The sequence below is a fragment of the Leptidea sinapis genome, chromosome 43 (assembly GCF_905404315.1).
Source record: "Leptidea sinapis chromosome 43, ilLepSina1.1, whole genome shotgun sequence".
Taxonomy (NCBI): Eukaryota; Metazoa; Arthropoda; class Insecta; order Lepidoptera; family Pieridae; genus Leptidea; species Leptidea sinapis.
Genome location: NC_066307.1, coordinates 2,314,833 through 2,341,445, shown reverse-complemented (window position 1 = coordinate 2,341,445; position 26,613 = coordinate 2,314,833). Strand labels below are relative to the sequence as shown.

The 26,613-nt window shown below is 35.9% G+C and overlaps 1 protein-coding gene across 2 annotated transcripts; it reads left to right on the top strand.

Annotated features, from left to right (window-relative positions):
• Positions 1 to 4,720: 4,720 nt before the first annotated feature.
• Positions 4,721 to 20,787, top strand: LOC126977116 (glutamine synthetase 2 cytoplasmic-like). 2 transcript variants are annotated; one of them, XM_050825818.1, is made up of 8 exons: positions 4,721 to 4,838; positions 8,667 to 8,845; positions 9,548 to 9,709; positions 10,623 to 10,836; positions 15,540 to 15,612; positions 15,829 to 16,013; positions 16,513 to 16,652; positions 19,841 to 20,787. In XM_050825818.1, the coding sequence occupies exons 2-8, from the start codon at positions 8,680 to 8,682 to the stop codon at positions 19,987 to 19,989; spliced, it is 1,089 nt and encodes a 362-aa protein (XP_050681775.1). In that variant the 5' UTR covers positions 4,721 to 4,838; positions 8,667 to 8,679; the 3' UTR covers positions 19,990 to 20,787. The 2 variants fall into 2 exon arrangements, with proteins under 2 accessions (XP_050681775.1, XP_050681776.1); XM_050825819.1 differs by lacking the exon at positions 4,721 to 4,838 and adding an exon at positions 8,222 to 8,238.
• Positions 20,788 to 26,613: the final 5,826 nt, after the last annotated feature.

The following is a 26,613-nucleotide window of genomic DNA, read 5'->3' as shown; positions in this document are numbered from 1 at the left end:
TGTGACATACCGCGAAATTCAGGCAACTTTAGACATTGGCATGCGTCAAATACAAATAATATTGCATGAACAATTAGGTGTAAAAAAGTTGTTTTCCCGATGGATACCGCATTTGCTCTGTGAAGAGCAAAAAGCGGCTCGCGTTACTTGGTGCATCAGAACTCTCGAAAGATTCCACGCAGGATCTTCAAATGCTGTATACAACATCGTATCAGGTGACGAATCGTGGATATACGCGTACGAACCCGAAACAAAAAACCAGTCACGAGTTTGGGTGTTCGAAAATGAGTTAAAGCCAACAAAAATTGTTCGTTCACGGAGTGTTGCAAAAAAAATTGTGGCCACGTTTGTCTCCAAAACCGGCCATGTTGCGACTATTCCTCTTGAGGGACAAAGAACGGTTAATGCAGAATGGTATGCTAGCATTTGTTTGCCACAGGTCGTTTCTGAACTCCGTAAAGAGAACTGCAACCGCCGCATCATCCTCCATCACGACAATGCGAGTTCTCATACCGCGCACAGAACAAAAGAGTTTTTAGAGCAAGAAAACATAAAACTATTAGACCATCCGCCGTACTGCCCCGACCTAATCCCTAATCATTTCTATACTTTCCCTAAAAAAATGAATAAATTTCGTGGTCAGAGATTTTCATCACCTGAAGAAGCTGTGGACGCTTACAAAACGGCCATTTTGGAGACCCCAACTTCCGAATGGAATGGTTGCTTCAATGATTGGTTCCATCGTATGGAAAAATGTGTCAAATTTCGCGGAGAATACTTCAAAAAGCAATAAATACATTTTTAAACAGTAATGTTGTCACTTCCTTGATTCCCGAAATTTTCAGTGCCGCCCTCGTAAATATACTGTGTTGTGTTTTATTGTTTTGTGTTATGTCTGTAGGGTTTTATTATTTTATATACAAATAATTGATGCATCAATGTGGCTATATATTATAATCACGATAAAATTATTTTTTTATAAAATCAATAACACTTTTTTTACCCAATTTGAATGCAGTTTTACCACTATATAACTTTTACTACAGGAACTTTATGAATCGTATTTTAGGCATAAATCACGGTTTACGGTAAAAAACCATATCTGATGAATTATTCTGTATTTTTTCTATCAAATACGAAGCAATCTGCAAATTAGATTTATCTTTTTTTAGTTTGCGATAGTTGCATTTACTATGCTTCTTTGACGTGTAATCGTAATGTAGTGTGCTATTGAAATATTAAATTATTCATGTGTGCGTTAGTGTTTCATTTACAAACACCGAATATAATCTAGGTAATCTACCTATAATTTTAAATATAATTGGGTAAAAACGATAAAAAGTGCGATAAAAACGGCTGTAGCTATTATTTTTAAAATTATTTAGTTGTCCGATTATCGGATGAATAACATTAAATTAATCGTCCACAAATTTTTTTGACTATTGCTAATCGTCCACCAACCGGATGAATAAATTTAATTAGTCGTCCGATTATCGGGGGTTATAACTTAGTATCCCGTAGCATGAATATATGAGTATGAGTTAAAAATATTGTAGTTGATAGATCTTTAGTCCACTATTATAATGCTACCACTCTAATTACAAGGCAATGCACCGTTCCAGAGAAAAAAGCATTATAACCTAACCACAAATTATGACATTTTTAAGGGTTGGGACACTTTTATGGGGAGGAAATAAAGGGAAACTCTAGTAATAGTACTAATTGTTCTAACATAACCTAACCTTACCAATTTTTATAAATTATAGTTGATAGAGACTTGGTCCACCATTATAGTGCTACTAATCTTATTACAAAGCCACAGTTTTTAAGAAAATAACATAATAAAAGAAAATTACAACTTCTAAACGGGTAAAACACATAAATAAAACACAGAAAATACATTTGAATACGTAATTAAAAAATCAGACAAATGTGTTATGATAAGTTTTTTAATACACAAAAAAGGAATCATAAAATAAAAAAATACACTTTACGACTAACTTTAGGACCTAGCATCCATGGTCATGAAATAAGTAAATAAAAATTCACAGAAGGGAGATGTTGAAAAAATTTTAGTTGACTATTAATATAATGTTATTCATCCGTTAATCGGACGTCTTTTTTTATGGAATAGGAGGACAAACGAGCGTACGGGTCACCTGGTGTTAAATGATCACCGCCGCCCACATTGTCTTGCAACACCAGTAGAATCACAAGAGCGTTGCCGGAGACGACCACGACTAACAAATTTTACTCCTCCGCTTGACGGACGACTAGACACTTCGAAAAAGTGGCGTGTGGTGAGTGTTATTAATTATGTTGAGTAAATTTAAGCAAGAACAAGAAGAGAAGGAAGCGATGTTGTGGCAAAAACAATAAATGTTTAGACGTCTTGACTGAATTCGTAGGTTAGTACGGTGTAATGAATTTGATACTTAATTTTGAATTTAATTTAATAGTAATTAAAAAAATTGTTAAGTATCAGTTTATTGTGTTTCACATTGTTCACCTTCTATTTACACAGTATTGTCTCTGTGTAATGTTCATTTGCGTTCATTAGTTTAGATCACTAGAATGTATTGAATATTATAATATTGTATTTCAGATTATTTTGACGACAGTTGCGACCAAGAAAACTAATAATATACCTAGACGAAACATACATTTACGTAGCTTAAATGGAAACAGTTATAAAAGATGTTTTTGAAAGTATAACACCAGAATATTGGAAGAGAATGACAGAGCATATTCTTCCGGTTGAAGTTCAGAACAAAACGAGGGATGTAATAATAGAAGAGTTAGAACCATTGCTCATAAGGGTGCAGGATGATTGTTCCAGTAGTAGTTCAGACGAATCTATGGAAATACCAATGTTGGTATCAGCTTTTGATTATAATGAATAAAGTCTGTTAATCTTCCTTTATGGCTTTTATTTTCATGCTCACCTCAGCTGTGTAATGGTTTTCATTAAATATTGTTCTTGTACTGTTGGTATTTGTTACCTATCAATACTCTAGGTTCTTATAATATGATCCCTTTGTACGTTGAAATAACAATTTTAAATAATACATTTTACTGCAAATAGCTCGTTTCATGTCGTTGGATGAGCGCGGCGCAGGACTGATCGTCGTGGAGAGACATTGGGGTAGGCCTTTGTCCATTAGTGGACGTCTTCCGGCTGAAGTGATAATGATGATGATGAACTCATGTCTCAATAATGTATGTACAAGAATTATCTAATAAATGACTGTATAAAATTGAAAAGCCAAAACCATTACATACATAATAAATAACCCGTAAGGAGTTATCAAAAAAAAAACTATCAAATAGTATCAAAATTATTTATTCCTACAATTTGAATTTTCCGCCTTTTGCTAGGTTCAGCTTTCGTTAGCCAGACTATAGTTTAAAATTGTATCCTCGCAACTATGTGTTTTTTGATATATCTTGTATTTAATACGAGAAAACCTATTAAAAGCAATATTCATGGCTTGTTATAAACAATGATAAATAACTACGATCGTTAAAAGTAATGAAAATCAAACACAAGAATAAAAATGTTGTATTTTCGATGAAATCATTTCAGTTGCAAGTACGTAACTCAAAACAATTTGATACTTGGGATTTATTTTGCTTTATGTTAATTTATTTATCACAATATAGAGAATTTTGGTTTCAGATAGTATTGAAGATGATCAAGGAGAAAAGCAATCAATTATATTAATTAATTATATAAGATCCTCATTAGGTCCACCAACATGGAGTAGGATCGGAGAAGTCTCTTCAGGTAAACGGCACACTATAGTTGGTAACATTAATGGTTTGTGCACTGTTGGTATTTAGCACGAATAGAAGCTATTTCTAGTTTCTCTATGATTTCAATAAATAATAATTATGTAATTTTCTATATCATACAATTGTGTAAATGATACAAATAGAATTGAGCATAATAATTAGTTAATTTAATTTATGGTTTGCCAGATTAAAACTTATACGATATTCTACAGCATAGCAAGCATCTACATGCTTATTGGCTCAACAATATTATTATACATGTAGGATTACGGACACAGTGCTACGTCCCGACCAGGGGCGTGTATATCATATAGGCAATTAGGCAGCGCCTACCTTGTTATGAACCTAAATAAATATAACATTAAAGTTAATTTTGTTTAATTTGGTTCCGTTATTTTATAACTAACTTCTATTGAACCCCACTCATAGATTTCCTAAGTACGGTAAGTAGGCTCAACTACAACTAGTTAGATCTAATTATATCTTAATCTTATCTTAAATAAATAAATTAATAAATCCACAGTGCCTACTTTGCTAGAAAACCAATGCACGCCCCTGGTCCACATTAGAAATACGTTACGTTGTCAGCACATCTATTTAAACATATAATATAACTTGTATTATTATATTTTGTAGTCTTGTTGTAAAAAAACTTGAGATAGAAAAGTGAAAAATATTGAGATGACGAATTTCTCCCTTAATTTCACTCCGTTATTTTGCGTAAGATCGACCTCATGGCGATAAGACTCACTAATCGGTAATATTAGAACAGCTTCAGAAGATAGATCACTACCTTGATGTAGATAGTATAATGGGAACGGTCGTAAGAGATCACAATACGTCCAAATCATTGGGTATTTCCATAATTCATTAACACAATATTGAAACCTTTTTGATGCAGTCAAAATTAAGTAAAATGATAATATTGTCAAAGCGTTGTCACATGAACGAAATTATGTAGTGTTCCCATAAATACACAATTTTCTGATTTAATGTGATACATATAAAATTATTTGTATATTTTTTACCAAAAAAGCGTTTCAGTAAGTTTGCTATATTTCTTTTAGTTAGATACATATAACGTTTAATATTATATTCTGAGGTATTGCATCAATAGATCATAAATTATACGACACGAGTTTAACAAAGCGCACTTTTAAAAAAGCGCGCATATATAATGATATTTTAAAGTATGGATAGGTTACGTAGACATCATTCGGTGTTTGAAAATGATACACTTACCAAACACTAACGTACACACAATGATATTATAGTATTAAAAGAGGTAGATATGTCACTAGCGCGCCGAAAATGAATAGCCTAAATGGAGACAATTGGTCTCTTAGGTCGTAGCCGCTCTCTCGATACGAAAACGGTACGCACGCGTTTGTTGTTGACAGCATTGCTTACAATTTGATACAGGTACAACATTAAAATGCCGTCTTGTGTTATGGGAAGATGCACTGATGATACGAAAGTAAAAAAAAAATCATAGAATTATATACCACAGTTAAGAAATCATGAATTATAACATTTTATTTGATTTCATTATTTATCTAACATAATAAGTATGTTGCCATGACAACGCCGATCGCCGCCTAGCCGATCATAGATAAACGTACAGAAATGACAAAATATTGATGCTGTCTATTGCGCTATGATCGAGGTAGAATATTTTAGGAAAGTATGTAAAAAAGTAATTGTTGCAGTGAATGTAATAATTTTTAATAAACAAGTGCGTATATAGGTAGCTGAACTATCAAACTACTAAAACAAGTTTTAGGGTAGGTAGCGGATGTAGACAGTGAGTGCTTACGTAGGAGTGATTTGTTTACGTAGGAGTTTTTTCAGTAACACTGTCCGTTTCAGTATATCCCTTGCTAACTGCATAAGAATCAATGGATTCTTTTCTTCTTCTCCAATTAGCTTATTGTAATAAACCCTCAACAAACGGACATTCATAAATAATATAAGATACAAAAAATAATAATTGTAATCTTAAAACTTTTTGGGAGCCGTCGTTAGTAAAATTGTTAAAATGGGACCCTTACTGTAGATTCCTTTCGGTTTTGTTTTGGTGTCTGTATGTTTTTCATTATTTTATGTATAAATAATTGATATCATCAATGTGGCTATATATTATAATCAATATTAAATTAATTTTTTATAAAAACAATGACACATTATCTACCTAATTTCAATGCAGTTTTACTACTTTATAGCTTTTACTTTTACTACATGAACTCATGAATGAATCGTAATTTAGGCATAAATCACGGTGTACGGTAAAAATTTTTATATCTGATGAATTAACTGTATTTTCTCTATACAAATACGAAGGAATTAGCAAATTAGAGTTATCTCTTTTTCGCTTGCGATAATAATTGCATTTACTATCCTTCTTTGACGTGTAATTGTAATGTAGTGTGCTATTGCAATGTTAAATTATTCATGTTGCGTTCAGACATTTTAATTGTGTTAAAACTTAAGATTTATCAGTTTACATAAAAATAATGTGATAGAAAGTTAACAACTGTAGTAAGTCTATCACCTATAGTTAGCTAAAATTAAGTTTATTTTTTACCTCCTGAGAAAGTTAGAAAGATATAAAAATTCTAATAAGTCATTCCTTTTAAATTTACTTTCTCTGGACTTCCACAAATAATTCAAGAACAAAATTAGCCAAATCGGTCCAGCTGCTCTCGAGTTTTAGCGAGACTAACGAACAGCAATTGTACCTAGTATACTTCAATACAATATTTGAGTGAAAAGAAGAAGCAACAAAAGTTGAGTGGTTGGTCATTTTGCTCTGTCATTTCGATATCATCATTCTTACTCCGCTTTTAAGCCTTCATCGGGCTTTTACCGATGTGGCAATGATCCAAATATTATATAGATTTGTTTAATAAAGGGTAGTGGTCTATACCGCAGTTGGTAATGATTATATCATAATTCAACATTTTAATTTTCATTTTATTGTAATTGATATATAAGCTAATACTTTCATATTAGTGTAATCGTTTGGACTTGAGAGAGGACTTCAAATTTATAAAAGCTACTTCGTCCGCGTATACAGGCACGTGGTAGCGACATTTCAATTATTTTTTTAAAATAGAAAAACACAACATAATCTGTCCCGACACTTTTTGTAAATACTGATGTGTTCTACAAAGTCGTAGTACATTATGTTATTCTATCATCAATAGTTTTCGCAGGGTACGCGAATGAAACAATAATTTAGGTTTTTTTCACATTAGATTACGTTATTGGATTTTCAGTAATGACCCCTAATTTTTTGAATATATAATATAGCGTATGTCACCCGGGGATAGTTTAGCTTCCTAACGGTTAAAGAATTTTTCAAATCGGTTCACTAGCTTCGGAGCCTCTTGAAAACAAACGAACAAACACCAAATCTTTCCTCTTGTATATCAAAATAAAACTAAAACGCTTTAGATCAGTTTATGTTAAGTAATTTAGAAGATATGTAAATAATGACACGCGTTTTCCTCATTCGAATTGTTGTACTCCAATAAAGAGGATGATTGATAAACATTCTAAGTGATCTCAATTCATAAAATTGTATAGACGAAAGACTAACCGAAGCCACAGTGACTTGCGGAAGCACTGATCTAGTTATATCAAAAATAATAAAAGATACAAGAGTATTTATTATTTATCCATAAGTTGATCTCTCATTTTAGATTTTTACTGACAAATTCATTGTTTCAAAAAATAAATTCTGAGGTCCGTCGAAGTGTCTACCAAGTTTAAATACTAAAACTTGTTCCAGTTTTTCAACATCCGTAACACCGTATATAAAATAATAATAATTTTGTGACTTAATGAAACTTTCTTCTTTGAAGCATAGCTTTTAAACGGACGTTCGGGCAGCTTGCCACGTGGGCTCTCTAACCAAGCTTAGCGTCAGATTTAGGACCGTTACACGAATCACGATATAATTATATATATAGGTAAACAGAGTGGCGTCTGCCCCGCACTCACCAAAACCAACACGTAAACTGTTTTCAGTATTCGAAAATTATTTTGAAAACTATTTATTATAAAAACTATGTATTTATGAATACCGAGAGTATATACTTTAGTGTTATTATTATGCTAGGTACATCGCTAGGTACACACTCTCGGTAGCCGGTATGCACTCTTGGTAGCCGGTACGCACTCTCGGTAGTCGGTATGCACTCTTGGTAGCCGCTAGGTACGCACTCTCGGTAGCCGGTATGCACTCTTGGTAGCCGCTAGGTACGCACTCTCGGTACCCAGTACGCACTCATGGTAGCAGGTAGGTACGCACTCTCGGTGGCCGGTACGCACTCTTAGTAGCAGGTAGGTACGCACTCTCGGTAGTCGGTACGCACACGAAAACTGAAAGTGTACAAAACGAAAAACGAGAGCATCGGGTCGTTTGGGAAAAATAAAGAGGTTTGTTAAAAATACGTTATTTTGTATCGTGCTCTCGTATAATGTTTTGAATCGTATGTTCTCGCTCTATCGTAGAATGTTGTCCTTATCTACAGTCGAGTGTGGACACTCCACAAATACCGCCAGACGCGTCACTCAGTGTGATTCGTTATAAGATACCTATACTATACTATCTAGTATCTACCAACATAATATAAACATTTGGAGCTCCTCTGCCTTCTTAATATATTTGAGGTTAAAGTGTGAAATTGTCGTTGTGTTGCATTTTTGAGTCTAAAATGTTCTAGCTGTCATGTAAAAAAGTCACTCTGAAATCTCGCACCAATTCGTGAGTGATGTAATAAATGATTCTAGTTATTTAGTACCAATAGATATTGACTTAATATGTGAAATGTGTTTCCATAATGTTATCATTTTTCATTTGCCAGTTAAATTATCAAGATGAATTCTGTACCGATTGTATTGAACAAAGCGGCCATGCGGAAATACGAAGATCTGGAGGTTCCTTGCGAAGCAATCCTGGCAACTTATGTATGGGTCGATGGAACTGGCATTAACTTACGATCGAAAGATAGAACTTTTGATTTTGTACCTAAAACATATAAAGGTAAAGTAAATGTTTATAATAAGATTGAGCCCTTAGAAATAATCAGTTTGTTGTGAGAAGGACTGATTCTGTTTTTTGTCTGTCTACTTATTAATTGACAGTTCGTATTGCTGTTCGTTAGTCTCGCTAAAACTCGATTTGGCTAATTTTGGTCTTGAATTATTTGTGGAAGTCCAGGGAAGTTTTAAAAGTTGAATAAATATGATAATACTCAGAATTAAATAAAAACAACAATTTTGTTTTTCCTTTAATGTGTCCCCCGTCGTCCGATATTTGATTTGTATGGACATTTTTTCTATGAGAGAATTTATTCACGCACGGTTTGACAGTTCTGCTGTAAAACAAGTTCATTACAACAGGGAGCATATTTTACGAAATAATTCTTGATGTTATGAAATATTATTGACAAATTCATAAAAAACAGTATTTTATTTATTATATACAGAACAACGTCTGTCGGGTCAACTAGTACATAATAAAATTAAATCATTAGTCTAAAATATGTTTCTTTAAAAAAAGTTTCATATTTAATGTCATCACATGACTCACAATTTATAAATTCATTAGTGTCATTGGTACTTAAAAATAATTCTAAATATATGTAAACTTTGTAGCCTAGACTGTTGTAAGTCACACTCCGTATTGCAAATTCCGATCAATCCGTAACAGCATAAATGTTGCCAAATACAATAATTGTTGCAGATCTACCGGTCTGGTATTTTGATGGCAGCAACACAGCTCAGGCGAACAGCGAGAACTCTGACACGTTTATCTTTCCGGTAGTAATTTATCATGATCCCTTCCGTCGAGGCAACCATATACTGGTGTTAGCGGATACTTACCAGCACAATTATCAGCCAACTCGTAAGTACACTTTATAGCACAGATTACACGATGCAAGATACTGTGAAGAAGCTGTATATTATGTTCTTTTACACTAATATTAAGAAGGCAAGTTTGTGAGTTTATAGGGAGGAATCTCGGCATCATCTACTGATCTGCTTTTGAAAATTCAGGCAAGCAATTGAAAAACAAATTATTTGTAAGTGTACAGTGTATATTATTTGCTTAAGCTATTATATTAATCCAAAATAAGACTTTTGTGAATGTCTGATTTGTAAATTAAGTCGGAGAAAACCGTGTCTTACTAATACTGCCTAACAATGAAATATATATTATGATTGTTTTATATATTCATGTGGCAGCAGTGGAACAATAGCTAATAAGGTAACATTGGTAATTATCGTTCCTTCGTCACACTTATTGTTTATTATATATAATGAAATGCCTGTAAAAAGAAAAGATTAATAAAATTATGCACTGTCTCGATTCTTGACTGCACTTGAGCTTACGTTATTAAGAGAATTTGAGATATAATTAATAGCAAAAATGAATTCAGAAGATGATGCCTGTATGCCAAAATAGTTAACGTAGGTTGTATATCGTACGTGACAGGCGATCAATGTCGATATATTGTGAATAGCTGTGTGCGTGTGCTGTGAAATTGGACAGGTTAGAGTACTTAGAGATGCAGCAACCATGCGATCACTCTTATAAACATCATTATTTGGAGCGCTCGAACTATGTGTCAGCTCTAGTCTTTTATAAGCATTCCTCAAACAAGATTAAGAAGTTCTCTTTGTGTTAAATTTTCTAAACCTATTGGTTTTATAAAAGTGAGATTCCACTACTCAGGTATGTTGGGGCAGTCGACTTCATCTCGTGCCTCCAAGTCCACCCTCGTTAGGAATCGCTAACTTTCTATAGTTATTTTCAGCCACTAATTTCCGCAAGGCCTGTGTCACGTTATGTGAAAAGGGTGAAGTGGAAAGTCCGTGGTTTGGTTTCAATCAGGAGTTCTTCCTGACCACCACTGACAACAGACCACTGGGATGGCCTCCTGGTGGCTTCCCAGCGCCTCCTGGACCCTACTACTGTGCAATTGGAGCTAATAAAATAGTAGCAAGAGATCTAATGGAGGCATTTTATAGGTAACTGAATCTTGACTCAATTCAAATATTATAGAACTGCTTATCCCTCCATTTTATACTACCTCACATTGAATTAGCTACTTTTTCTATATACCGTTTAAAGCTATGGTTTTTCTTCGTTGCCCTTAAACAACTTTTATATATGAGACACATCATCTTCACAATCTGGATGTGAAGGTGATGTGTCTTCACGATCTGATGGCAGTCCTCTACAGTATGGTTTTCAAGGAGCTTTCCACGTACTACAAAGCTGTGGAATGGAATGTACAGCTAAAAGGATGGTAAAGCTCATAATTCCTCTGGAAAGACTAGGGGCAACAATGATCAATTCTAGTATTCAAGCAGCAAAAGCATTAATTATAAAAGACATTCTTACATATTCGAGTTCTTAAGTTTAACTAACGTATATTGAAAGACTTCCAGCGTTCAGAGCCCGAGTACATCTTCTCCAACGAACCAGCACTAAATACAATAATATATTTTCTAGGAAATAAGATCATTTTTTATAAAAAAAAATATTACCACCAAGCAAAAACTCAGAAACAAGCTAACAGCTAATTTACAGTACAGTTTAATAGAAAAATGTTCCAAAACTTTAACACAAAACAAACTCTAAGAATAAATAACAAATAATGCCACAATCTCTCATAGTCAGTAATCGGACAGAGTAACGCCCTCACTAGTCAACGGTTGAAGTGAAAGTGCAGACTAGTGAAACCCTCTAAGAAAAAAATTGATTCAATCGATTGTATGAAACGTGCAGTCCTTGGTAGATTGACAGATGACGATTATAATCTTGTAACAAACGGGGATAGCCAAAATTGACTTTGCTTTAACCAACTGTTCGCTTTCAATATAAGCCGGATTATACTTCGTCGCAAATCGCCATACAGTAATTTTTTTAACAAAATATCATACGGGTTACGTATTAACACTGTAGCTTTTAGATCAGTTTGTCGTTTGGAATATTTATTTTATGGAATAGGAGGACAAACGAGTGTACGGGTCACCTGTTGTTAAGTGATCACCGCCGCCCACACTCTCTTGCAACACCAGAGGCATCACAGGAGCGTTGCCGGCCTTTAAGGAAGGTGTACGCGCTTTTTTTGAAGGTACCTATGTCGTATCGTCCCGGAAACACCGCACAAGGAAGTTCATTCCACAGCTTTTTAGTACGTGGAAGAAAGCTCCTTGTAAACCGCACTGTGGAGGACCGCCACACATCCAGATGGTGAGGATGATATCCTAACTTGTGGCGTGTCGTGCGAAGGTGAAATTCGGCGGCAGGAATTAAGTTAAGCAGCTCTTCGGAACACTCCCTGTGATAAATGCGGTAGAAGACACACAATGAAGCGACGTCTCTACGCAACGCCAAGTGATCCATTCATAGAGTACTGGGTCCCCGACAATTCGAGCTGCTCTGCGTTGTACGCGGTCAAATGGATCGAGCTGATACTGGGGTGCGCTAGACCAGAGATGACAGCAATACTCCATGTGTGGCCCGACCTACGCTTTGTACAGCGCTAGAATGGGGGCCGGCTTGAAGTATTGCCGTGCTCTATTAATGACGCCCAGTTCTTTGAAGCCAATTTGGCTTTGCCCTCCAGATGGCCACGGAATTGGCAATCGCTCGAGATTTCGAGACCCAGTATTCCGATACTAGGCGAGACTTTTAGGGAAGTGTTGTCGAAGAGCGGTGATACGACAAATGGGGATTTTTTTGTGGTAAACGCGCAAACTTGAAAAATCTTCTGGGGGTTAAATTGGGCAAGGTTCAATTTACCCCATTCCGCGACCTTCTCAAGAGAGGACTCGATAGAAGACACAAGTTTCTCCCGGCACTGGTCGACGTTTTCCCGAGAGAGACTTGCATGGCACGTGTATACGGCATCACTAGTGCTGTCATCTGCATAGCAATGAATGTTGGAGGTGTCCAACATATCATTGATATGCAGAAGAAACAGTGTAGGAGACAGCACACAGCCTTGGGGCACTCCAGCATTCACGGGCTTCGGGTTCGAGCAATGTCCGTCGACAACGACCTGTATGCTGCGCCCAGTGAGGAAGCTGGAGGTCCACTTGCACAAGCTCTCGGGAAGCCCAAATGATGGAAGTTTAGAGAGGAGCGCCTTGTGCCATACACGAAAGGCCTTTGCTATATACAGGCTAACTGCCAGGCCTTCCCCCTTGCTTTCAATAGCCGCAGCCCATCTATGTGTTAGGTATAACAGAAGATCACCTGCCGACCGACTATGGCGAAAGCCGTATTGTCGGTCGTTGATCAATTTTAGCTTGTAAACGCTTTGGGTAAAACTGTAAGTTTACAGGTTTATATAATAAATAAATAAAACTGGTGACCCTCTAGGTATACCAAGAGCTGACAGCTAATTATGCTCACCATGATTTTGGAGAGCAGGGAGATAATAGCAATAGGCCTGTAGTTTGCCGGATCCGAACTGTCTCCTTTTTTTGGATCGGATGGACAAGGGGTGACTTCCATGAGTCAGGGACTACGCCTTTGGAATAAGAGTGCCGGAATAAACGCTTTAGCACCGGCGTCAACTCAGGGGCACACGTTCTAAGCACGATTGGAGAAATGCCATCCGGCCCGCTCGACTTCCTGACGTCCAACGAAAACAGAGCTCGCCTAACAGTTTTCTGTCTGAACTGTACTTCAGGCATAGAGCACCACCTGACACCGCGGGATGGTCGGCGGTGTTTTTCCGTTGTCGTCAAGAGTCGAGTTGGAGGCGAAAAGAGCGCACAGGAGATCGGCTTTCTCTTTTGCCGTATAGGCCAGGGTGTCATTCCTCATGTGCAACGGCGGCATGGACGGCTGGCTGAAGTTACCAAGAGCAGCTTTCGACAACGACCAGAACTTGCGTGTTCCGGTCGGGTAACTGGAAAGCTGCTCGCCGATTTTGACGACGTGTTTTGACTTTGCACGGGCGATTTGCCGCTTAAAAAATCTGTAAGCACGGTTGTATTTCCTCTTAAGAACTATGCAGTTCGGATCCTTTGTGCCCAGCGCCGCAACCCAAGATCGATACGCCTGTTTTTTGCAGTCAGATGCTGCTTTAACTGACGCATCGAACCAGGGCTGTGATCTGCCACCGATCGGTACTACAGAGCTTGGTATAAAAATATCCATGCCCTGTAGTATCACATCGGCTACTGCAACGGCGCAGGTACTAGGATCATCAAGGGAAACAAACCCTGCTTCCTTGGAGGATAGGATGCAAAAAAGGAACGTAAGTAAGGAAGGTAATTACTAATATTTTAAACTAATGTCAAATGAGTGCACGTTTCATACTAAACTAAAATTCAATTTTAAATTAGGCAGTCCCACCTCTTATTACGTAGTATTTACAACCTCTTTGTGGATGTGTCGTCGCCAGGGAGACATCGCCTTTTATAGAAATCTTCACCCTCCTTTCCTGTCACTCTGTACAATTTATTTTAGTATTACTCGTAAACACAACAACAATACGTATCCGATCGTTACACAGACGCCGTATTTACTTTATTGTGTTACCGGCGAAGTGGTCTATGAAGTAAGGCTTAGCACAGGGTGTCCGTAATAGCGCCTGTTTCGCTTTTTATTGGCCATACGTCGTTCAGAAGCAGGTTGATATAACTTTACGATACTGTGATTACAGTTTATGTAGTGATCTTATCGCGTCGTTAAAAAAACTACTAAGCATTTTTAGATACGTTTTTGTTCAGATGAGCGTCGAATAAACTCTGATAATCTGGCATATTTCTTACGATAATTACAGTAGAACCTATACTTACCACAAGGATAGCATTGATATCTTCTTAGATCGAGTCATCATGTGCGTTTTCCATCATCATTCTTATAGATATTGTTCGAAAAGAAACGAGTGCGGAGTAAATTTGACAATATAGTCTAGGACTGAAGAATCGTTAAGTCAATCTATCTTCTACCGCATATACTCGTAATACCAAAACGATTCGTGCTAGGAACGTTCCAGGGAATATAATATAATAAATATGCTCTGAATTAAGAAAAGACTATGCCATTTAGATCGTTTCGCCACTGAACAAAACCAGCGCATGACATGCGCAAACGCTGGCTTGTTCTTAAGAGCATAATAGAGCATACCAGAAAGCGTATGACCGCAATACTCCACTGGATATTGGTATGGTCATGTCACCATTGTATGGGCAAAGGATCTCTCCTTTGGAATATTAATAACTTTAAATTATTACATTTATTTATTGTCATAATTCCTTTCCATCGAATAGGTAACGTCATATTATCCGAACGCGGTACATAATTATAGCCACATGTAGCCGCCCGCGAGAGATAGCCGTTTTGTTTTTGGTATAATAATATAATATAATAAATTGACTTTCATTATAAACCTAAGACAGTTTCCCCTTCAAAATAAAAATACCTATCTCTTAAAATACTTAAAAATATATATTTATTACTTTTGTATTACTTTTTCCCCTTTTTATGTAGCGAAGAAAAACATATCGTGTATTGAACTGCTCACATCAATTATATAATAATTTATCTGTATAACATAATATAATGTTATTAACCATATTTTTATGGGTTTTAAATAAGGTATTATGGGATAAACGGGCGTTAAAAATGAAAATTAAATTATATATACATTATTTGTTCTATTACAAATTGTTTGTGTAAGTTAATAACTTTAAAACATCCGCAGATGTTGTTTGTACGCTGGAGTACACATCAATGGCATCAACACTGGCACTACTCCATCGCAATGGAACTTTCAGGTGAGAATGAGAATGTAAAAGATTACCTAAAATCATGAAAAAATCACTTGTTGTTTATTACATAATATGGAAGTTGTTTAGCACACACAGCTAAATTATATTTAGATTAGACACATCATATTTAGATTTACCACAGGGTAACTTACAGGGTAACTCTAAATCAACATAGCCAGGGAGATATATAAATGGTTGATTTGTGAATTTCTGCTTTACCAGGTTGGTCCTAGCCCTGGTATTAGAGCTGCAGATGACCTGTGGATGGCCAGGTACATTCTCTGTCGTCTGGCTGAGGAGTACGGCACAGTGGCGACATTTGAGCCTCAGCCTATCCCGGACTGGCCTGGGAACGGAACATTTGTCTACTTCTCCACCAAGGACATGAGAGATGATGATGGAATACAGTAATTATAACGCTCTATTTAACTGTGATCCTTTCTCATCTTATAATAACATTTATTAAGTTTAATTGCCTTTTATGGTGTCAGCGTCGTAGTCTCTTTTTCCATTGGGGACTAATCTATATATATAAAAATGAGTTGCTGTTCGATAGTCTCGCTAAAACTCGAGAACGGCTAGACGGATTTGGCAAATTTCGGTTTGAACTATCGGTGAAAGTCCAGAGAAGGTTTAAAAGGTGAATAAAGAGGAAAATGCTTGGAATTAACAACAAATTTGTTTTTCCTTTGATGTGTCAATACATAATTTCTATGAGAGAATTTATTGACGCACGGTTTGACAGTTCTTCTGTGAAACAATTTCATTACGACAGCAGGGTGCATGTTTTACGAAGTAATTCTTGATGTTATGATATATTATTGGCAAATTCATAAAAAACATTATTTATTATGTACAGAACAGCGTCTGTCGGGTCAGCTAGTAAGTTATATTTATGTGCAACAGGGTTATAGAAAGAGCGATCGACAAGCTAGCTCGACGTCACGGAGCTCATATCAACGAGTATGACGCAAACAATGGCGCCGACAACGTGAGACGTCTTACTGGCAAGAACGGCATGCCACACATGCGGGACTTTACTGCAGGTAACGACGTTATATACATCTACTTGATTATTTAATTTAGCTTTCGTAAATTGTTTGTGGCCACAACCCTCAGGCTGATAAGACGCAAACTTAACATTTGCATTGTCTTAGCTTAAGCTCAACATAATTTCAGCTTTCAAATGACTATAAAACCGAAATAAAATATTTTGCTAAGCTGACTCTCAACTAGGTCACCAGCACCACCCTCAATCGAGGAGATCCCTTGAATAAGGTAGAGGCATTCAAATACCTCGGGTCCGTTATCAACCGTAAAGCCAATATCAAAAGTGATATTAAAAATGGAATAAAAACAGGATGGCTAAAGTTAAGATCTCTTACTGGTGTTGTATGTGACGCAAAGATGCCAATTTAAGCCAAGGGCACCGTGTACAAGCGAGCGGTGAGACCAGCTTTGCTCTACGTATCCGAATGCTGGGAAAAAATGTACGTCATCAAAATGAAAATGTTGCGTTGGTATCAAGGAGGGGCCAGGAGCGAGTAATCAACAATCTTGATACACTTGTGCCAATGTTTTGATACCTTTTTCACAAAAGTATGGCTCAGTCACTCCTTTATAGCTAATACCCCACCAAACCATCACTGAAGTCGGATAGTGCCCACGTTGCACTCTGTCAAATAATTGGGAAGCTTCCTCAGAGCTTTGAGAATAAATACGATTACGCTTGACTGTAAAAAAATTCTCATCCGAAAATAAAAATTTTGTGACTTCCCTTTGCGTACCGCTTCAGTAGTTGTTTCGATTTTACCACCCTATTACTTTTGAATTGTCAGATTAGAAACGACCAGTACGTCTCTTATAGGCTGCAAGCCCCAAGTCATCTCTTAAAATACGCGACATGGTTCTAGGTGCTATCTTCATCTCCCGAGATAAAAACTTTTGCTTTCAGACAGGATTTCTTGGAATTATTTCTCTTACTGCTTTGACCACCTTTTAGGTACGAACGATAGTGGACGGCCAGATCTTTTTCTCCCACAAACAGAAGAGGTCTCATTGTACCTATTAATAGCCCAGTACAATAATTTTACTAATACCAAGCGTATGGAGAGTTTTAAAAATTACATTTGGCTCCATACCTACTTTGTGTAATGCAATCACAGCGATTCGGTTCTCTTTATCACCCCACTCCAATTTGATATCGCAAAATATTGTACAATATATTGGTGCCAAAATGAGAAAACTCAATGAACAATCATAATAATAAAATTCATAATAGAATTCCACCTTCGCACGACACGCCCACAAGTTAGGATATCATCCCCACCATCTGGATGTGTGGTGGTCCTCCACAGTGCGGTTTTCAAGGAGCTTTCTTCCACGTACTACAAAGCTGTCGAATGAACTTCCTTGTGCGGTGTTTCCGGGACGACACGACCTGGGTACCTTCAAAAAAAGCGCGTACACCTTCCTTAAAGGCCGGCAACGCTCCTGTGATTCCTCCGGTGTAGCAAGAGATTGTGGGCGGCGGTGATCACTTAACAACAGGTGACCCCGTACGCTCGTTTGTCCTCCAATTCCATAAAAAAAAATATATAAAAATAACAGATTCAAAATTCGAATGTTACATTTTGTTTATTTTTAATTGTAAAAGTATTTATGGCCAGACTAAGTATGTATATGTATTACACTCAGCTTAGTTTTACGTAAGTAAGTGTCTGAGCAAAGTCTAAGTACGCTGTATAGACCTCAACCTCACAACATAGGGAATGGATTTAAATTTAACATTTCACAATGGTTTTGGAGATGATCTCTATTCTATTATTCATAAGGACGATAATTGGTCCATGAGGACGACAATCATCCGACAGTGAATACGGGATCAGAATGAAGGAGAACTGTGCCACTGTGCAATAAGTTTGTTTCCATGAAATAATATTTCGTATTTATGATGATTTCGGTGACGAATGCGATTCCTATATTGGATGTTATAAAGTAGCATATTATTAACAAATTTATTATATATGTCGCAGGTATATTGTCAAAGTCGTGATATTATAATTTTACTACTGATTTTATAATTAACGGATAGATTGTCAATCGACTTCATTTCTTATTATTTAACCGCCTGGTTTTAGTGACATTGTAATGTCGCGGTACACGGGTAGTGATATTGGAAGTGTTCTTCGGTTCTTATATTTATTGTATTGTCATTATTTTTTAATAATGCATTAGTGTAATCAACTAATTGTTATCTAAGCGAATCGGCCTTTGATCACCAGTAGGTCTCAATAACAAATAAACACTGTTAATGACAACGCACGAGCGTGCTGCGGCAGCGGCCGGAAGTGCCAGAACTGAATCAGCCCGTGTTCACTACTATTTCAACTCTTTCTTACTCTAATGTTTACTATTATAGTTTTGAAAATTACGTACGAAAAAAAAAGACCAATCAGAACGCAAGACGTCTTACACTGCTAACTTCATTTGTAATATACCAAGATTTATGATAATATCACTTTTTATCATACATATATATATATATATATTGTTGTTATCATATGTTACATTACAATGTCACTAAAACCAGGCCGTTAAATTGTAATAAATAAAGTCGATTGACAATCCACCGTTTAAATAAAATATCACTAGTAAAAATGTAATATCACGGCTTTGACAATATATCTACGACATAGTATACAGACTACATTAATGTTGTTTTGGTTAAAAGTTAAGAGCTGCTGATCAGTTTGAAAGAAATAATATTTTTCTCATATGCCCTAATTGTTCCAAACATATTGTAAATTCAACGTTTTAAAAGCATTTAGTTTAAGCCTATTTCAGGAAAGTTTTTTTTTTTAATTTTTTTTTCAGACACGTAGTGCAAGAGTCTGGATGAATGGCGTGTTCCACCAAAGTGCGGTTTTCAAGGAACTTTCTTCCATGTACCAAACTTTGGTGTGAGCTTCCCTGTGCAGTGTTTCAAGGACGATACGACATGGGTACCTACAAAAAAAGCGCGTACACTTTTAAAAGGGCCTGCAACGCTGATTATTCTGGTGTTGCAAGATAATATGGGGAGCGGTGATTACTTAACATCAGGTGACGCTCATTTATCCTCGCTTCCATAAAAAAATATAAAATAAAAAACATAGCGATATTCCAGCTTACTATCAAGATCGGTATATCAAGTAGAAATGAGTACTAAATTAACTAATATAATAATTAACAGGGGTGGCGAACCGTGGTTGCTCCGTCAGGATACCGCTTCAAGTGGCCGAAGACAAGAAAGGATACTTAGAAGACCGCCGGCCGGCTGCTAACGCCGACCCTTATCGAGTTGTTAGCATTCTACTGCGCACGTGCATCTTTGACGAATGACACGAACTAATTATATGTCACTAAAGTTCAAACAGATTAAAGTATTTTATGTGACAAAGCATTATTTGTTGTATTTTTGGTGTTTTGGTATCTATATAAAATATAAATATAAGAGACTAGCTGATCCGACAGACGTTGTTCGGTATATAATAAATAAAATAATGTTTTTATATGAATTTGTCAATAATATATCATAACATCAAAATAATTACTTCGTAAAATATGCACCCTGCTGTCGTAATGAAATTGTTTCACAGCAGAACTGTCAAACTGTGCGTCAATAAATTCTCTCATAGAAATTATGTATGGACACATCAAAGGGAAAACAAATTTGTTGTTTTTATTTAATTAGCAGCATTTTTCTATTTATTCACCTTTTAAACCTTCTCTGGACTTCCATAAATAATTCAAGACCAAAATTAGCCAAATCGGTCCAGCCGTTCTCGAGTTTTAGCGAGACTAACGAACAGCAATTCATTTATATATATATATATATATATATATATATATATATATATATATTTATATATATATAGATTTCCACGTCCATTCCATGTATTGACTCATCACGATATCTCTGGAATCATAAGGCCAAGAGACTTGAAATTTGGTAGGAATATTCTAGATATAATTTTTTATATGAACTGAAGAACGTGTGTCGGGTCACCTAGTGTTTTGTTTAATGTTTGTGTGCGGAAGTACATACTTGCGCAAAAAACAAATAGTAATCGTTAACATACCTCATGGTTAGCCCTATGTTACAAACAGCTCAAAATAAAGTGTATATAATTAATATAATTGAATGTTTCATTTATGTTATATCCGTGTATATACAGGTGTCCCAAAGTTATGGGAAATGAAGGGAAAGTACCTTAAATATTGTAGATAGGGTATTTTACTGAAAGAAGACTTTGTTATTTTTGAAATTTAGTGCAGAATGCATTCAAAGATTTTCTAAAAATTACTTGCCACGTCTGGGAATCGAACCGACTTAAATGTAAAAAAACACCTACTTTTATGATAATATGTTGATATAAGAAAGAAGTCAATTGAGTGGGAATTTTTTTGTAAATTAATTAATTAAATTCTCAAAATGTGAACCCTCCTGTCTTACGCAAATCGCCAATATTTTATTTTGCCTTTTGATTTTCTTATCATTTTCTAGCAAATACTCGATATGATATAGCACAATTCTATTTGTAACTCGCCCACGTTCTCGTATCGCTTTTAAACTAAAAAAAACTTTGCTATAAAGTATTTTAATTATGAAGAGGGTACTTATTTACGAATAATCAATGCTATCTATCGAATGATAATATCTCTACTTTTCGGACGTCGTCGTCGGCAATAAATAACTTTCTTGGAATTTGACTCAAACATTTTGCGTTGCTCCTTTCTTTTACAATACTATGTTACTTAAGAAGAGTTCTTAGTTTTTGGCCATTCTTTCGATTGGCATCATAAAATTAGGGGTGTTTTTTTTTACATTTCAGTCGGTTCGCGTCCCAGATGAGGCAAATATTTTTTAGAAAATCTTTGAATGCAGAATTACTAACTTTTAAAAATAACATAAAGTCTCCTTTCAGTAAAATACCCTAACTACGATATTTAAGGTACTTTTCCTTCATTTCCCATAAGTTTGGGACACCCTGTATATATATTAACTCTGTGTTAGTTTTGTTATCGATACTATACATATTAGTATAGATGAATAAATCGTGACAAATTTGTGCAAAATCACATAAGAATATACTTCATATGAATTCAATAGGATTCAAGCCCATGCTTACGAATTATTATTATTGTTAACCATAATATATATAGGTTAAATAAAAAATAAAATGAAATAGCCTTTATTATTACTAGTGCCTTAATTGTTCTTATAAATAAAACTTAGTTTAGCTTAACTAGTAATTTGTATCTCGACAAAGGCCGCCTCTATGGACTTCCACTTTATTCGGTCTCTAGCTACTCTCATCCAGTCCGGCCCTGCTAAACTTTTAAAATCGTCCTCCCACCTTCTAATCTGTCTAACTTTCCTTCGTTTCCCGTCTTTTGGATACCATTCTGTAACGGTAACAAGAGGTGACAAGACATATTGGTTAACAATCATTTATACACTCATACTTTTTATTTATATATTATAATATAAAAAAAAATTAAGATAAATTCTAAGGCCATAAAATGCGTCCCCATCATTATTTATTTTTGACGCATTTACAAATTAAAAATTACAGCCACGAATAAGGGCACTCTACTCGTAACCTTAATTGAGAAGATGCCTCTTAAGAATCAAGTAAGTATAAAAGAGCGGGAAGTACACTTATAAAAAATTCACCGTTATGTGAGATGGTGTTTTTAAAATTAAATGTCGGGTATCTGTTACTTGTTAACAAATTCTCATTTTCTGCCTTACCAACCGTAATTTTTCAAATATGGAATACAAAATTTTCAATGTACTTTTAAACAAACTTTGCCACTTATGAATATTGCTTGTCATCGTAATAATGAAAGCTTCACTTCGTGAGATTGATTTTCCTAGAAGAATTTGCGTTTATAATTATCATAGCGGTAATGAAAGTGTATTGATTCATTTTGTATAAAACATGGATATTAATTTGGTGGAAGATTATAATATATGAGATGAGAATCATGTATTTACTTCTGTATAATTTATACTCAAAATTTTCAAATGGTCATCCATAATATATCAAATATAATATATAATATTGACTCACTTTTACAGAAATTATCTTACCCCAAACAAGGCATAAACTGCTATAACCTATACTATAATATACAGGATGTCCCAAAGTTATGGGACTTGAAGGGAAAGTACCTTAAATATCGAAGATAGGCTATTTTACTGAAAGAAGACTACGTTATTTTTAAAAGTAAGTAATTCTGCATTCAAAGATTTTCTACAAATTTTCTTCAAAATTACTTGCCTCGTCTAGGAATCAAACCGACTGAAATGTAAAAAAAAAAACTAATACTTTTATGATGCCAATCGAAAGAATGGCCAAAAACTAATAACTCTTCTTCAGTAACTAAAAAAAACTAAAAAGTAAAAATACTATATTTTTAAAGAAAGGAACAACGTAAAATGAATGTTTTCCTACTTGGGACCACTTACTCCACCTTGAGACGGCGCAGCCGGCCTTGTGTTTCCTTACGGAGACGCAGATATCTCGACCTAGCGATACGTCATATTTAACGTACCCCGGGTACAAAATTGAACATAATTTTATGCCTCATGCCGTATGTGTGTACGTTAGGGAGGATATCTGCTGTCGCCGTCTCTGCAATTTTTAAGGGTAGGGACCTGTCTACTCTCTGGCTCCGCGTAGATTTAGAGGACCGCGTCCGCATCTATGCGTGCGGATCATCTCATGGGCTGCGTTTAAGCGGCATTTGATGACGTGCTTGCTCAGATCCCCTCCGCTGAAATCGTAGTCTTGGATAATTTCAACGGGCACAATGCCGAATGGCTTGGATCACGTACTACAAACTACGCAGGGCGATCTGTGCATAATTTTCCATTGGCGTATGGTCTGTCCCAATTGGTTGAGTTGCCAACACGGCTCCCGGATGTGGATAGCCACATGCCGTCCTAATGAGATCTTCTGCTGACTACAAATCCCGATGGTTACCAGGTCTCTGTCGACGCCCCTCTCGGAACGTTCGACCTGCCTGCCTGCCTGGTCAGGAGTGTAGTGCCTATCCGACGCCAACGTCGCAGACCACCAGCGTCCCGCCGCGTTTGGCACAACAAGTCAGCAGATTAGGATAGGATGCGTTCCTTTTTTGCATCCTACCCTTGGGGCAGGGTTAGTTTCCCTTCGGATGATCCTAGTGCCTGCGCCGTTGCAGTAGTCAATGTGATACTGCAGGTCATGGATATTTTATACCAAGCTCTCTAGTACCGATCGGTGGCAGATCACAGCCCTGGTTCGATGCGTCAGTTAAAGCAGCATCTGACTGCAAAAAACAGTCGTATCGAGGCGTACAAGCTACTTGGGTTGCGGCGCTGGGATCAAAGGATCCGAACTGCAAATTTCTGAAGAGGAAATATAACCGTGCCTCCAGATTTTTTAAGCGGCAAATCGCCCGTGCGAAATCAAAGTACGTCGTCAAAATTGGCGAGCAACTTTCCAGTTACCCGACCCCATATATATATTTTTATTATATATATTATTACGGTTTTTCGATGCGTTATAAGGTCGACAATGCTCTTGTGATTCCTCTGGGATAACAGGACAGTATGGATCGCGGTGATTACATATCATCAGGTGATTCGTATGTACTTCTTTTATGTGCCACTTCCATAAAAAAGATATTCCACACACCACACCACACCACAATGCTTAAAATAGACCACAATATATCTACCTTAACCATTATTTTAACATCTTTTGTAAAATTTAAATTGGAGTCCATGCACTCGAGCACTTGTTATCCAGTAGTTAATTACTGTGAGCATTTATCTAGAGAATAGCCGATGGTGTTTCCAGATAAACGAAACGCTCTTTAAAGGGACTTCTCGAAGATCGGAATCGCTCTTGCTTTCGTTCAAATTGGATAATTGCATGTAAAGAGATTAACAAACCTATCAAGTATTTCGGTACCCCAAAAGTTGAAGGGCGAAATAAATGATTAGATTTATTAGCTTGTTGTAGTCAAATGATGAGTTTTGCTTATAATTAATTCTATATTAATATGTTTAGCCCTCGATCAGCTTGTAAATATAAATAACCTTTGTAGTAAATTGTGGTTTACGGTATGGATGCCACTATCAATAATACTTTACTGTACTCGTAATATTGTATACTTTGTCATTATTTGTTAACCTAAAGAAATATATAAATGCTTATACAAATATTTGCGACTACATCATTTTTATTATAAAGTTGTATTTAGATTCTCTCTTTGATCCATTATATTAAATACGTTCTAATTCCGCAAAAGTTTAGAAATAATACACAATATTACCTGTTTTTGCAAAAACAGTTTATCATCTCCGATATTCCTTTGATATCTTTAGGTATAGTTAACTCTATACTTACATGAATACAATGAGGACTTGCTTTACAAGTACTTTTAAATTTGTTGTTTTGTTTTAGTATTTATAGTTGAGATATAACTTTATCTTTATCAAAATCTGGCACGAGACTAAATAAGACTTTTGGCGAGACAACACGTTCTGAGGATGCCTCGTGTAGAGGCGAAACACGTGTCGAATTGTTTAAAGACAAATAATGGCGGAATTAACACTAAAGAAAACTCAAATCATTTTAAAAATTATGGATTTCCGCAAAGTAACGCCTATTTAAATAAATTTTCAAAGCACATAAATCCAAGAATGCCTATGCAATATGCCCTCATTTTACTGCGTGCTCTTGATTTGCTGAGGTTTAAACCACATCCTCGTAATCTATAACTTTTAAGGGGTGTATAATCCTTAGTTAATTCAGGTGGGGTATATCCTCTTCTTTAAGTAAGTACTTTGAAGCAGACTGATATAGCCCTAGTAATAGGGTCACACTTCAGGGTGTTAAGGGTCTTCAAAAGCTAGCAGCAGAATCTGCTCACACTGGATTCATTGTCTTCTGTCCTAGTCGCCAGAACATCTAGGAGTCACTGGACCATGTTTCATGCGTTTTAATATCGGTATTCTTTTATTCTAATGATAGCTATCCTTGAGGTTATTGTCACTGCTATCGGTATACGTGGAGATCAAATATCACATAGCTGCAGAAGAATTTTTCATAGGGCCTATGATAAAGATGCATGACCTTTGTAATTTAGTGGAAGTTAATTTTATTGCCACCTTAGATGTCTTAACTGCCGACACCAGTAAGTATGTGGTGATGGTCCAAGCCACCAGTTTCACGAAGGATTCTAAGGAAGGGAAACTTTCCAAGTTCTTTCAAGTTAATCATTTCCTGATCAGATGTGCCCGTGTGTCATTAGACGACATTTGCTGCACGGGTCAAAGTCCGCATATTAAGTTTACTGTATTAAGATTACAAGGGTTATCCCAAACTAGTCAAATTCTGTCCATTCCAGTTCAAAATAAAACATATTTTATATAATAAAGTATAAGCGGCGCTGGATAAACTAAACAGTATGATGGGAATTGAAATAAATATCAGGATCGCTGAACCAAGTTGAGTAAGACGTGTGTACTACGAACATATAATACACATGTATCTATCTACCTAAGTTAATTATTATTATAATTATCATGAAAACATGCTAGTAAATCATAAATAAGCAAATTCTTTTACAAACCTAATAGGTTTTATATTGACTTCGTTTATAAGATGTTACATTGTCAACAGATTTAATAAAACAAGCAGCGCGACGTCGGAGATCTTATAAAATCTTACGATGCGGTTTAGTACACCAGAGATTGTTTGCATTTTAAGCGTCCTTAGCTCGTCAGAATTTGTTTAATTAAGTTTTTTTCTATACAAGGCTTATGCCCATCATGTTATGATGCAACATGAAATTGTGAAATATTAATACTTCTTAATAAAACCAAAAAGAACGAGTTAAAATAATACGAGTATGAATAAGTGATTTATTTACGTCTAGTAATATAACCGGGTTATATATTAT